The sequence below is a fragment of the Arvicanthis niloticus genome, chromosome 4 (genome assembly GCF_011762505.2).
Source record: "Arvicanthis niloticus isolate mArvNil1 chromosome 4, mArvNil1.pat.X, whole genome shotgun sequence".
In the NCBI taxonomy this organism is placed as follows: domain Eukaryota; kingdom Metazoa; phylum Chordata; class Mammalia; order Rodentia; family Muridae; genus Arvicanthis; species Arvicanthis niloticus.
In genome coordinates this window covers 100,370,455-100,384,373 of record NC_047661.1, presented here as the reverse complement: position 1 = coordinate 100,384,373, position 13,919 = coordinate 100,370,455, and the positions used below count along the sequence as shown (strand labels likewise).

General features: G+C 42.9%; 1 protein-coding gene across 2 annotated transcripts in view; it reads right to left on the bottom strand.

The window, feature by feature from the left end:
* Window positions 1-8,491, bottom strand: part of Pde5a (phosphodiesterase 5A) — a 120,972-nt gene extending 112,481 nt beyond the window's left edge. Inside the window, exon 1 of one of the 2 annotated variants that reach the window (XM_034500262.2) lies at window positions 8,064-8,491. In XM_034500262.2, the coding sequence (XP_034356153.1) occupies window positions 8,064-8,194 (131 nt within the window). In that variant the 5' untranslated portion in view covers window positions 8,195-8,491. Of the gene's footprint in view, window positions 1-6,766; window positions 7,559-8,063 lie in introns of those variants that run through there. The other variant, XM_034500263.2, reaches the window with a different exon arrangement.
* Window positions 8,492-13,919: the final 5,428 nt, after the last annotated feature.

The following is a 13,919-nucleotide window of genomic DNA, read 5'->3' as shown; positions in this document are numbered from 1 at the left end:
GGCTATTTTTCCTGCTCTTAGATCCTTATTTTATACAGTTTTAGTTACAATGTTTGCATAATTTGACCTGGATCCACTACTCAAGTTTGGAAAAATACAAGAATGGAACTGTGTAACTTGAGAAGCTGGCGCTGTGTTCTTCTGAGAAGAGGGAAGTGTCAGAGCTGAAGGAGACTGTCACAGCTCATGTGTGCCTGGTGTCCTTGTCCTCAGCCCCTCGACGCTCCCGTCGTCATTAACAGCGACATTGGGAGCAAAACCTCACAGCATACATCCTATTCTAATTACCTTGTCAGAACCTTGCACATCCCAAATCAGGTTCGTTCAAGCCATTAATAAAAGGCCATCTGAAAATGAGGAACACTTGAGGCTTTCTGAAGTCCCTATTGTGTTGTTCTGATTCTCATTTGCCAGAAACATGGGATGACTATCAACTTTTATGAACAAGTTTTAGGCGTTATTAATTTCCACTGTGAAAATTATCATCTACCAGAAAAACAACACACTACTAAGAACAAAACACTATTTAAAAAAGACAGGAAACATACACTATCTCCTTTAAGTCTTGAGAACTTTAACAGTTAAAGCCCATCCGGTCTAATTTACAGTCAGTAAGTAACATATCTAAAGTCATTCTCTCAGAAAGATGGCTTCCGAATTGATTAGCTTTCCTAATCTCCATAAACAGAAACGAGTTTCAAAGGTTGTAAAAACAGTGGCTCTAAACTGAGGAGTGGTGCCTATCCTTGAGGGAAATCTGGAAATTCGTGGGAACAGATGTGATTTCACAATCTTGGGGGTGTTCTTGGCATTACAGATCCTCTGGCACTAAGCGTCTGGGGCCTGAGGATGTAATTCACCCTGCAATTTTGACGGGCAGCTTCTCAAGGCAAAAGCATCACAGCCAAATTCCAACCTCCACTTGAGGAACACTCTACTGAGTAAAAGATTAGCTGGCTATACAGATATTAAGTGAACCAGGAGATTTGAGGCACCTCACTTCCTTCACACTCTCTACTCTGACATTAAATACTTCAGTTGGGTATCAGAGAACACAGAACAGCTTCCTGAAGTCTGATACTCAGAACTTCCAAGTTGGAAGGGTCATTCTGTTTTGTATTTTTCCCTGCATTCCTAATTATATGTAAGAATGATACTGCCTAAAGAAAAACCTGCTCCAATCTCAAAGAAAGCATAGGAACCGAAGCTTAAACACTAAATAAATATATAAATTGGCTTGAAGTTTAGAAAATCAGAGAAACCGTGCTAAGTGGATATTCATCAAAGACAAGTCTTAAGGGCTAGATACAGATATATTTTTGAAGTTCTACAAAAGTGCTTTGGCTTAGTATTTTCAAAGGATCATAGTTAAACCATAAAAAGGTGAGGGGGGAAGTATGTCATAAGTGATTGGAATCTCCAACTTATTACCAAGTATTGCCCTTCAGTTTTAGTGGGAAAGTAAACTTAACATGCAAGCAGACTTTCACATCATAGGAAAAATGAAATCCAAAAGTGGGTTTGTTGTGCTACAGGACTGATCGGCCCATGAGTGCTCCAAGGGCCAGTGGGAGACATGAGCCGGGGCAGAGCAACCCGTTGTACTGTCAGCTGGGGCCGTAAGGACTTTGCAAGGGGCATTTGATGACTGCTGCCAATTTGCATTTGACTGTAACTTTATCATTCTGTTCAGAGCGAACTTAAAATGTAATTTAGGCCGGCAGTTGCATAAATGTTGCAACTATGATTAAAGTATATCTTTCTATTAATTTTATTTTTAATTGCACTACATTCAACTTAACATTCAAATGAAAAGAACTCAAAGACGGCTGTGACTCACAACCATAATCCTGGCACTCAGAAGGCTGAAGCAGGAAGGTTACTATGAATTTGAAGATACATGGCTACACAGTGAGTTCTAAAACAGCCTGCAACACAGAGTAAGGCTCTATCGAAAAAAATAAATAAATAAAGGCTGTGGGTTAGGGGGAAGTCAGTACCAGTTATGGAATCTGGCAAACTGGGTCTTTGCACAGTAGCAGTTTCTATAGGGTTTTACAAGTTTATTAAGCTTACAAATCTCTTCCCTTCCCCACTCCCACCCCTGACCTTGCCCATAAAGGGAAATTAAGACTGTGGGTTACCTGCCCTATTAAAGTAGTCAGACTTCCCTACGCTCTTAGATACAATGACTGGTCCAGAGTAGGCAGATGACCTAAGTAAGGGAGGAGCACTATGGGGAGCACAGCCAAGAGTAAGAAGGAGCCTTTTTAACAGCACATGTTTAAGACTCATCAAAGATGATCTCTGCCAGCACACAGAGAAAGCACGCAGGGAAACAGAGCTGAAGTTCAAGGCCAAAAAGACAGAGGAATGGGTAAGGGAAAGACAGGCAAAAAAATACAGAATGTTAACAAGATTATCTGGTCAGGTGACCTCGAAAGTGATGCAATCCCTAGCCATTCCAATCAATTTCATAAGGGCTACACAGAGAAACCCTGCCTCAATAAACCAAAAGAAGAAAAAAAAAAAAGAATATTTGTCAACATAGACAAATAGAAACTTAACTTTGCCTGAAGTATGCAAAACACCAATGTTTCCTAATCTTAAAAATCTTAATCAATTTATTTTGCCTACCTTAAATATTTGATTGGCAATAATTATGAAGCCCTACCATTCATTAAAAATGAATAGAGTCTTTACATTTAAAAAGATACAATTTAAAATAAAACGAGTAAAACAAGCTAGCAAATCATATCATAGAGCTAAATATCAGAAGAGTCACGTGGACAGACTCTCTTCAGCCTGATTCCTGTGTGTGCAGACCCTGACTCCTGGAGAACCTGATGTGAAAGTTACTTCCAAGTCCTGTCATGGCTGTTAAGCAGTCAGCCTTGACCCACATCTGTGCCTCCAAGCTAATGAACGTTACAGGAAGCCCTGAAAGATCTCTGCACTATATTCAAAAATTAAGCACTGTTCAACTCTCCGTGACCAATCAACTCACTGATTTATTCCATTGTCCCATGTCTTATTAAGGATTTTTCATCCCTACATTCAGCTCTGAAAACAACAAGAGAAGCAAACGTAGCCTGAAAACCACAATTGAAAGTTTAACAAATTATGTTTGGGATAGAAACAAATAAATACTATCGAGTTCTGTTTAGTCTTTTCAGCTACAAAGGAAATCATTCTGGAGCATTATTAAAACACCCAAGACAGCTTGAGCAAAGCTATAATTTGTATCTCCAAATACAATGGAAGAGGCTCGTCTCAGTAAAACACATTGTCTGCCATTGATGTGGAGGGAGTGCGCAACCATATACATTTTTAGTTTAATTATCTTAAAAAGAAACAGTGTAAGAGACTAGAGATGATCTATGTAGATGGAATTATTTTAAAGGAAATTGGGGCTGAGTGTGTACGTGGTTCTCTGATGGACAATTAACTTGTCTACAGTGCTGGGGGTCGTAGATATAATCTCTCACTCCATGAAAAATAAATCATGATACCTGAAGTATGCAAAACACCAATGTTTCCTAATCTTAAAATACTCTGGACATGATCTCGTAGAAAAGTAGTAGTTTCTATAGAATTTTTACAAGTTCATTAAGTTTACACTATAACACAAAAATCACTTTATTCCAAAACCTCCATTTATGACTTATACTGCAAGAAATCTACACATTCACTTTTTTTTTCTTTTACAAATCTTGATCACATAGCTCAGGCTCTAAGAAGGATCTAGAACTCTGAAAACCTCATAGAGAGGAGGACACTGGGAAATGCTGTTGTTTGAAGACCTTCTGTGGATTCTTCTAGGCAGGAAGAATTGAAGCCTATCAGAATGCTTCCAAGAGACTAGAAGGCAGCACAAACATATGCAGCCCAAGAGAACACAAGAGACCTGGCCATTACTGAATGAGACTTACTGCTCTCAATACAAGAACTCACACAGTTACAGACTGGACCAGTGCTCTGAAGTGTATATTCTTAATACCAGCCTTGCCTTAAAAAATATACTTACTAAATTGTTTGAACACTGTGAACATTTCTATCCCTATGTAATTATAGAAGCAGTAAGTTTTTAGAATGGATAGCAATACTTATTTTAAGAATGGATAGCAATATTTATTTTACAACACCATCTAAGTTTAACATCTGTACCTCACAAATAAATATGTTACATCTTTTAAAACCAAGTATAGTGGCCCATGCCCATAATACCAGCTTTTAAGTATCTGGGAAGCTGGGGTACATTCAGTCTGGGCTACACAGTGAGTTCAAAACCACAGGGCAACTTAATGAGACCTTGTCTGGAAATAACAAATTTTTGAGTGTTGGATATGATAGAGCTCAATTGGCAGAACACTGGCCTTGCACACAGAAGGCCATAAGTAATTCACAGTACTGCACCAAAAGGAATAAACACAAAAGATCAAGAAGAAAACGACAAAGAATCCCTTATACAGGGCCCAGAGCACAGCTTTGTGCTGTGAAATATTTCACAAGAGGCAACAAGGACCTGTACACCTTCTGTTCCTGGACTTTGATCCAAACTGCCATAAAGCCTGGCCCCATTTAAGTCTCCTGTTTCCATTATATGCCAAATATTCTCAGGCTTTTGCCTGGCACAAACAAAGCAATAAAATCCAACCATCTCACCCCTCCAAAACTAAATGACTTGGAACATCACCCACAATCATCGACTTGACCAGTAACTAATGAAAGGTAATGCTATTCAAATATGCTTTGAAGAACAACAACAGCTACTGAGTGGCTTCAGCACCAAGAAGGTCTTCGCTGTAAATATCTGCATGTTCAAACCTCCAACTAATGCAGTCCTGCAGGAGTCTAAATTGTTTAGATCAGTGAGGGTAAGAGGTGTCCACTTACAGTTCACTAGGAAAATGATGTTAATTTCCGTGCCAGTAGATGATGTTACAACTTGTTCAACTTTCACACTCAGATTTGTACACATGGGTTGTGACGACTGAAAAGCTTCCATTCACCCCTTTGTTGGCAAATAGAGCCACTACTGCGGCATGTAGCTGTGTGTTTGAAGATAATTTTAAGGAAAAAAAAAATCCTGACAGCATAACTGCTATCAAGGTCCAAGCAAAATAAACAGGTGTTTGAAAACTCAGGAATGCCAGAAGTGTCATTATGTTCTGGGACTATCCTTCGATGTAGATAATTGGGCCCAGGGAAAGAAGAGTGTATAATACATTTTCATCAAATGACAATAGCTCACAAATGCAGAAACATTTCCATCAGAAAGTCTGATTTCTGCCGCAGATGAGCTACCTAAATGAACCTAAATTCATTTTAAAGCTTTAAATGTCTCGCATGCCTCTCTGTAGAACTGGTTCCCTACATCACAGTTTTGACATATTCATATATATTTATACTTACAGAGCACAACAAAATGATGCGGGGTTCTGGTTGTAAAAGAACTGTGCCGCAAAGTTAAATTGTACACAATAAATTTTTATCTCAATTAATATGAACCACACTAGACTCAGCAGTCTAGCTTTTTAAAAAAAATTTAATAAGCATCAAGTGGTGTCCAACTTCCTATTCTTATCTTAAAAGCCTTCAGCTAATATCACCTGCATAAAGCCAAACTGCAATTCCATGAAGGACTGCCTCAGGCTACATAAAATTCCTAGATTATTGTTCTTTATGCCAATAACTTTCTGAACTTTCTCCTTAAAATGAAGGCCTGTATTATTTTAAAGTATTTTACACTTTCATTGTCTAAGTTGTACTCTTAAGAACACACACACACAAAGTACACACACCAAATATTGTTCTAACTTGAAAAAGTCTTTTGGTGTCTCAGAATATCTATATTTTACAGTTAGCATCGTAATTGAGATTTTAATTGTATTTTTATTTGTAATTTTAATTTCTGCTTGAGAGAAAAAGTAATAGCAAATTTATCAAACGACTCTTTTTTACTTTCAACTACAATGTTGCTGCTCTTTCAAGGTTTTTGGAAGGTTTTAACAGTGCTCTAGCCTAAGACCACTCAAAAACCTCCAATAAGCTCCCCATAGTTTGTCTTCAGAGCTGAGGGGGGAAAACAAAGAACGGGACATTTTTTGCTGTATTTTTAGCTTTCAACTGTTAACAGCCAATCTAAAGGACACCTCCAAAGCATACTGTAAAACTCAGCCCAGCTCTCTGGCCCCTCCCCATTTTCTGTGCTCTAATTTAAAGGGAGCAGAGGATGGGAGTGTACAGTGAAATGACACCGGAGACAGATGGTCTCAGAGTAGCTAGTGACCCCTGGAAATTGTTGGTTCCCAGCAATCAATAATTTTAGGTCAAAATGGTCTGTCTTGGTGCTTCAGCTCAAACTCTCAGTAATGTTTTAAAAAGAAGCCACTCTACCTTCTGTGTTAACATCCGACCCCTCTAAGCTGAGAATTTGATGGGAAAAGGCATAATGGGGGTGGGGAGTGAAAGAGGGCTGGGTACCTAGAGCATATCTCTGGGTTGGAGAGAGCGCTCGGCCATTAAAGGCTAGACCCACAAGCAAAACGCCTAAACTGTCCAGAAGAGGCTCGGTGAGAAAAGAGAGAAAACTGACCCCCATGTAGTAAGTATCTCGGTGAGAAAGCAAGGAGAGACACAAAGTCATATGGCCCATCATCTATTGCGCGTCTTAGTCTACCGCAGGTGTGCGGGGCGCACCCCCAACTCTAGCTACTCCCGCACCCCCTCCCCAGGCAAAGTGGCCAGCGGGATGATGAAGTACCTCGTTTTGTCTCCAAAGGGCAACATAGCAAAGGTAGGGCGTTCGTTTCCGAACTCCTCGGATGGTGGATTCGGGAGACTCTGGGGGCCGGACGGGTTCCGTGGGTGCCCGACCGGCTCCCCTACGGCCCCCGCCGCCTCTTCGCTGCGGGTCTCCGGCTGCGAACCCCGCGTGGCGTCGCCCCCTGGCGGGCAGCGCCCGGCCGAGTGGCGGCCGCGCGCGGGCGAGTCCCCGCCGGCTCGTCCACCATCCCCGCCCGGCGAGAGTCGCCCTCCCGGCTCGGGCGGCCAGCACCAGCTGCTCGACGGCCGTTGCCCCAAGGCGCCGGTGGCGGGGCTCCAGCCCCTTCTCCAAAGCAGAGCTTGTTCTGCCCAGATCGGCGCGCGGGAGGCAAGCGCGCGCGCGGGCTTCGCGGAGACTCCTGGAGCTCCGGGGGACCCGCCCGCCAAGCACTCCGCTCCACCCTCCCGTCCCTCCGCTCCACTCTCAAGTCTGCGCGCGCCCCGACTGCGGGTGAAGCAGTCGGATCCTAAAGGACTGGCTCCCTCTTCCACGCCCTCCGAGGCGGCCTCCCGGCGTTTGGCTCCCGACCAGGAAGAACTGGCCTCTGGGGTGCTCCGGGTCCCCGGGTCCCCGAGTCCGCCCCGGCCGCCTCCCTCCCGCCCTTTGTGTGCGCGCAGCAAAGCTCAGTGAAGAAACTCCTTGCGGCTACGCAGCCAGAGGAAGGATGATCGGGGGGATTCTCGGGGGGTCAAAGGCGACAGTCCTCACTGGGGGCGACTCGGGCAAGCTGCCGCACCCAGGCTCCCCAGTGGCCTAGTCCAGAACCCCCCGGCTTCCCCGCCCCTCCAGGGTCAGAGCTTGCCGGGCAGGGGAGGAGCGCTGCCACAGGGACGCGCCCGCAGCGGTGCTTCCGGAGCCGCTGGGAAGGGGCTCTGGCTTGTTTTGGTTTTTTTGCTAAGCCGGTTTGGGAGGGGAACCGGGAGAGTCGAGGGGAAGTGGGGAAGGCCCGTGAGCGTGCGTAAAAGTAATCTTGCTCCAGGGCCGGGTGTACGCTTTTGTTTTTAACTTCGTGGGCAAGTCATTTCTAATCCGACGCCTCGCTTCTCAACTATGCTCGCTTTAAGTCGAGGACTCCAGTCCGCACTGGGACTGAGAAGCTACTTCCGAAGCAAAGGGCCTGGGAACCGGGATTGTTTAATGTTGGACCGAGGGGAAAATTCAATGTGGAAGACAAATCAACCCCCAGGTCAGGCTTCGAGTCCCTGACCGTGTCCTTTGTGGCTTCTCTTCTTACCTGGTGGCCTTTCTAACAAAGTAAGAGAAGGTAAAGTCCCGGTGATCATCCAGCCACGCTTCCACCCAATCCTGGTTCCGCTGCTGCTGCTGCTGCTGCGACCGCACGGAGCTGGGGCCCGCTCGTTCCATGGTGTTTGCCGCGCGTCTCTGCGGCTCGCGGGTGCCCGATTTCCACCCGGCCCGGGCTCTCTCTCAGAGGAGCAGGACAGTGTTCGAGACCCTCCCCTTTTGCCTTTCTTCGGCCCTGCAGTCTTTCAGCTAAGCTAGAGAGGCGGGCCGGCCCCCGAGCTCGCTCAGCCCCGCCCCTCCAGGTCCCCGAGGTTCCCAGGTGGCCAGCGTCCTCCTCGGGGTCCCACGGAAACCGGCTTTCTGCATCTGCCTCGGCGCTGGCTGGCGAGCTCTCCGGAAGCCAAGTGGCCCAGGCTAAGAGGAATCCAGACCGCCGCTGGGGTGCGCTGTGGGCCGAGGCAGCTTCCCTTTGCGCGCAAAGGTGACAGTGGGTGGGTTTGCAATTCCCAACCAACCAACTCTAGGAAGGGAAGATCCGCATCTCGAGGACCTAGAAGGCAAGAGGCGGGAGCTTCACTAGAAAGTGAGAGAAAAAGTTAACCTGGGTGGTTTTCCTCGTTCTTAGTAGTACAGTGACAGCTCCACCTTAATTTTCTCCTTAAAGCAACTTTTCAGGAGAGGACCCAGAACCTTTCTCCCTCACAGCAGCTCTCCCAGTCACTCCAAGTACTCCGAACACCAACCCTAGGGAGAAAGGTTAGGGAGAGAAGGCTAGGGAGAGAAGTGTTGCAGAAACCACTAGGACAAACCTGCAGGTGCAGGATGGGGTAACTTCCATCAAAACCACACCCGAGCTTAAGGCTAACATCAGTTGTAAAGTGCACTGGTTCGTACACCAAAGATCCTGTAGGCATAGGACATAAAAATGACCACCACCCGTCCTTGCCTGTGAATTTTGAAATAAGAATACCTCTACACGATTATGCTGACTTAAGAACACTAACACTAGCTACCTGTGTACAACTGGGAACACCCAGTCAGCCTGATTTAAAATTAGCTCATTTATATTTAACTGGCATCAATGCCTCAGAAATAGTATTGTCTTAGGTTGCTATTGCTGTGATAAAATTCCATGACCAAAGCAACACATAATAAATTAAAATGACAGTTCTCACCTGGAATGTTACTATAGCATTACATATGCTTAGAGAATATGGAGTTTCTGTTGTGTTTTATAAAGAGAAAGGAAGGAAGGGGTATGTTTGGTGGAGGTGCAGTTTGGTGTGGGGGAAGGAGTTGCCTCTGTGGGCCCATGCTGGGGCATCCCTTCCTCCTGAGGTACCAGCCACAGAAGGTATAGTATAGAATAGAGTTCCTTCAGGGCGTGGGGAGGGGAGTTGAGGGAGTAGAGACAGAGAAAGGGGAGGGGAAGAGGGAGAGAGAAGAATAGAGGCTTGCCATGAGCTCAAGGAGAGAGAGGTGGGAGGGAAATGGAGATGGAGAGAGAGAGAGAGAGAGAGAGAGAGAGAGAGAGAGAGAGAGAGAGAGAGAGAGAGAGAGAGAAGAGAGAAGAGCAGGAGTAAGAGGAGAAGAGAACAAGAGAGTGAGGAGGGGGCGAGCAGCCCCTTTTATAGTGAGTCATGCACACCTGGCTGTTGCCAGGTAACTGTGGGGCGGAGCCTAGACTAAACGCCAACAGTTTCCCTTGTTGGTTGAGTGTCCATTGTCCAACCCCCACACCCCACATCTATACATTCCTCCTACCAGGAAGTCACTTCACTTAAAACTAAACTCTGAGATAATAGCTAGAAATGGGGCTTCAACTGTTTGTGCCCACCCCCTCCAAAGTTCATATGGAAACTTAGTTCTGGATCTGGAGAGATGGCTCAGTGGTTAATATCTATTCAGTCCCCAAGCTGCCTTTGCTGGTTAAGTCATTTCTTCCCTCTCCTGCTGTTCCCTCTCTTCTCTGCCACCTCCACTCCCACAGGCTATCTCCAGACCTATGGTTGACAGCCAGCTTTGCCTGATAAATCTCTCCTCTGTCCCATCAGCCTGGCCATATCCACACATACAGGACTAGTGCAGAACAAGGTTTGAATACCACCTTTGCCTGTTCTAGCCCAATCAAAGAACTCATGTGTCAGCTCGAGTCACCCAGCTACTACACTGGCCTAGTCAAAGACAGGGAAAGTTCTTATGTCAAACACATAACCACAGAAAAAAGTTCACACTCACAAGCCACACTGCAAACACGATATGAACAGCCAAATTGGTACGTGCCATATCAAACCCAGTAGTCCTATAGAAATGTTTTCTACTGAGAATTACTTAGATGAACCTCGGGACACGATATTTAAAAGGACAGTCACAAACTTTATCAAAAAATTCAAGAAAATTTAAGAAGACATAGACACCACATTGAACTTTAAGATAACAATAAATGCCTGCGTGACATTCAAGGAAATACCAGTATATGCCTGAAGGGAATGAGAAAGACAATTTAGGGTTTGAAATCAGAATTAAATAAGGAGATAGCAATATTGAAGAGGCCTCCTGCTAAAATGGAAACAGAATAGAAAAACTCAATAACCCAACAAAAGAACTCAAGAGACAGCCTTAAAAACAGAACATTGAAGGTTAGACAAAGCAATCAAAGAACGTGGAAAAAACTTTAAAGTACAGAAAATGAATATGTAGAATGTATATAACATCACGGAAAGAGTAATTCCTTAAGTTTTCATGTTAGATTAGAAAAATCATAGAAGAAAACTTTCTCATATAGAAATACTCATATAGATACAAGAAATACACAGAACATCACATTGAAAAGACTACAAAAGAAACCACCACATCACATTATAAGTAAAACACTAAATATGCAGAACAAATAAAGATTATTGAAAACTATAGGAGAGGAAAGAAAAAACACAAGTCACATGTAAAGAGAAAGTCACCAGAAAGTTCTGGGTGGGAACTTTAAAATCCAGAAGACTTTGGATCAGTGAACTCCAAATTTTAAGAATTCTTGACTGCCAACATAGACTACTATACCCAGCAAAACTATTTACTATTATGGAAAGAGGAAAAAAAAACTTTCTTTGATACAATCAGCTTTTTAAAAATTCATGTCCACAAAAACAACCCTACAGAGAGTATTAGAAGCAATGCTTCAGGCTAAAGAGAGGAATTAGCATAGCCAAGCAACTATACAGAGAGAACAAAAGAAGCTATAATTCAACAGTACAAAGCAGGAGTAAACATGCGTGCATGCGTTCGCACGCACACACGTGCACGCACATGATCACTATGATCTATATATACCTTTCCCCGGAGTATTTTTGTTTTGTTTTGGGGAGGTGATGGTGGTTTGGGGGTGGGTTGTTCGTTTGTTTTGTTTTTTTGGTTTTGTTTTTTTGGTTTTGTTTTTTTGGTTTTGTTTTTTTGGTTTTGTTTTTTTGGTTTTGTTTTTTTGATTTTTCGAGACAGGGTTTCTCTGTGTAGCCCTGGCTGTCCTGGAACTAACTCTGTAGACCAGGCTGGCCTTGAACTCAGAAATCCGCCTGCCTCTGCCTCCCAAGTGCTGGGATTAAAGGCATTCGCCACCACTGCCCGGCGGGTTGTTTTTTTTTTTTTATTTTGCTTTTGTTTGTGTTTTATTGTTTTGTTGTTGTCTGAGACAGGATCTCACTATACAACTAGCTGGCCTGGACTGAATCTGTAGACCTAGCAGACCTCTAACTCATAGGGATCAACTTGCCTCTGCCTCATGAGTGCTGGGATTAAAGGAACATGCCTCCACATCCAGCCACATGTCTTTCAATAGTAGCTACCAATGGCCTCAACTGTTTAAACAAAATACATAGGTAGCTCAATGGACTAAGGAACAAAGCAGTAAAATTCTAACAGACCCTCAAAGATCTAAAATCAATCATTTAGATTTAATTATTCAAAAGAACAGACGGAAAGATGGAGAGAAAGAGAAAAAGAAAGGAAGGAAGAGAAAGAAAGAAACAAACAAACAAACAGCATACCCCAACTTTTTCTACAAGGGAATATTACTCAAATACCAAAACCAGGTAAAGACCGAACAGCAATAATAAAACCCTACAGGCCAATATTCTTGATGAATATAGATGCAAAACTCCTCAATAAATGCTAGCAAACAGAATGCAGGCAGTTATCAAGGAGATCCTCCACCACTATCAAGTCAGTCCTATCCCAGAAGAGACATGGGGATAATTCAATATACATGGAATTAAAAAGCCAAGTATGAGTTTACATAATTATAGCCATCTGATATTTGACCAAAAGTGCCAAAAATAAACACTAGAGGAAAGACAGAATATTCAGCAAATAGTGGGCAAAAGTCCACATACAGAAAAATGAAATTATCACTATATCTGTATAACATTGCATTAAAATTAACTCCAAAGACCTCAGTTTGAAACCTAAGGTGCAACGCTAAAACTGCTAGAAGAAAACATAAGAAACAACCTACAGGATAGATGTAAGTGTAAAAATGGATTTTCTGAATATCAGAACTCCATTGACCTAGGATTTAAGGCCAGCAATTGATAAGTGAGAGTACATGAACCCGAACTGCGGGTGCAGCTAAAGATACAATCAACGGAATGAAGAAATCCACAGAACAGAACGTAGTCTTCGCCAGCTGCACAAATTTGGAAGAAGGAATTCTGTACGCTTATTGAATCACTATACAGAGATCCAGAATTACTATTAAGTCAATTTGTCATTTAAACTCAGAATCAGGATCTGACTTAATTCACACATTTAAAATGTGAGGTTAGATTTCAATTTTCAGACTTATATTAGGATGCCTGTGTAATGAATCAAAATGTGTGTTCGAGCATTATCAGCAGAAAATTTCATGGTAACACATGAAAACACAACAAAATGTTTGCTGGAGAGATATTTGTTGGATCTATTTAAAATGAAACATGGGACTTAGTGTTGAATGTTAAAATTTCAGCAGTTAAACTTGAAGAGGGTGCTTTGGGTCACTTGAAATAGACTCTTGAAATGGTTCTCAACCTTCTTAATGCTGCAAGTCTTTAACACACACAGTTCCTTGTGTTGCGGTAACCCTAGAACCAGAAAGTTGTTATTGTTGCTACTTCATAACTATAATTTTGCTACAGTTATAAGTCATAATGTAAGTATCTGTGTTTCCCAATGGTCTAAGGCAACTCCTGTGAAAAGATCCATTGACCCCAAAGTGTTTGTGACCCATAGTTTGAGGACCTCTACTGTAGGGGCTGGAGAGATGTCTCAGCTGTTGAGAGCACTTGTTTTTATAGAGGACCTGGGTTTGATTCCCAGCACCCATATGGTAGCCCACAACTATCTTTCACTCCAATTCCAAGAGATTCAATGCTCTCTTCTGGCCTCCATGAGCACCAGACATGCATGGATATATGTGAAGGCAAAACATCCACATACCATAAAGTAAAATAATAACAAAGTAAAATAAATTCTAAAACCTAATGGTATAAAGATGTACCATTTTCAAGAGTACATCTATAGAAACAGAAGCTCTCTGATTTTGAATTTGTAGTCCAAAGAATCACTCGCCTTTCTCTTAGGAATGCAGAAAACACAGAGGACTTGGTGCCTAAAGCCACATTTTTAAAACATCAAATGTAAGAATTCATATATAAGAGTATGGAGCCTGCTGACTCCCACATATGCAATGAAAATCTGATTTTATTATCAAACCAGAGATAGAAAAAAACTAAAAATTGCTATTAGAGAAGTTTACATAAATTGATTCTTTTCTTTAAAACAATCTTTTAAAATTTAGTGAAAATTGGGGCTGGAGAGA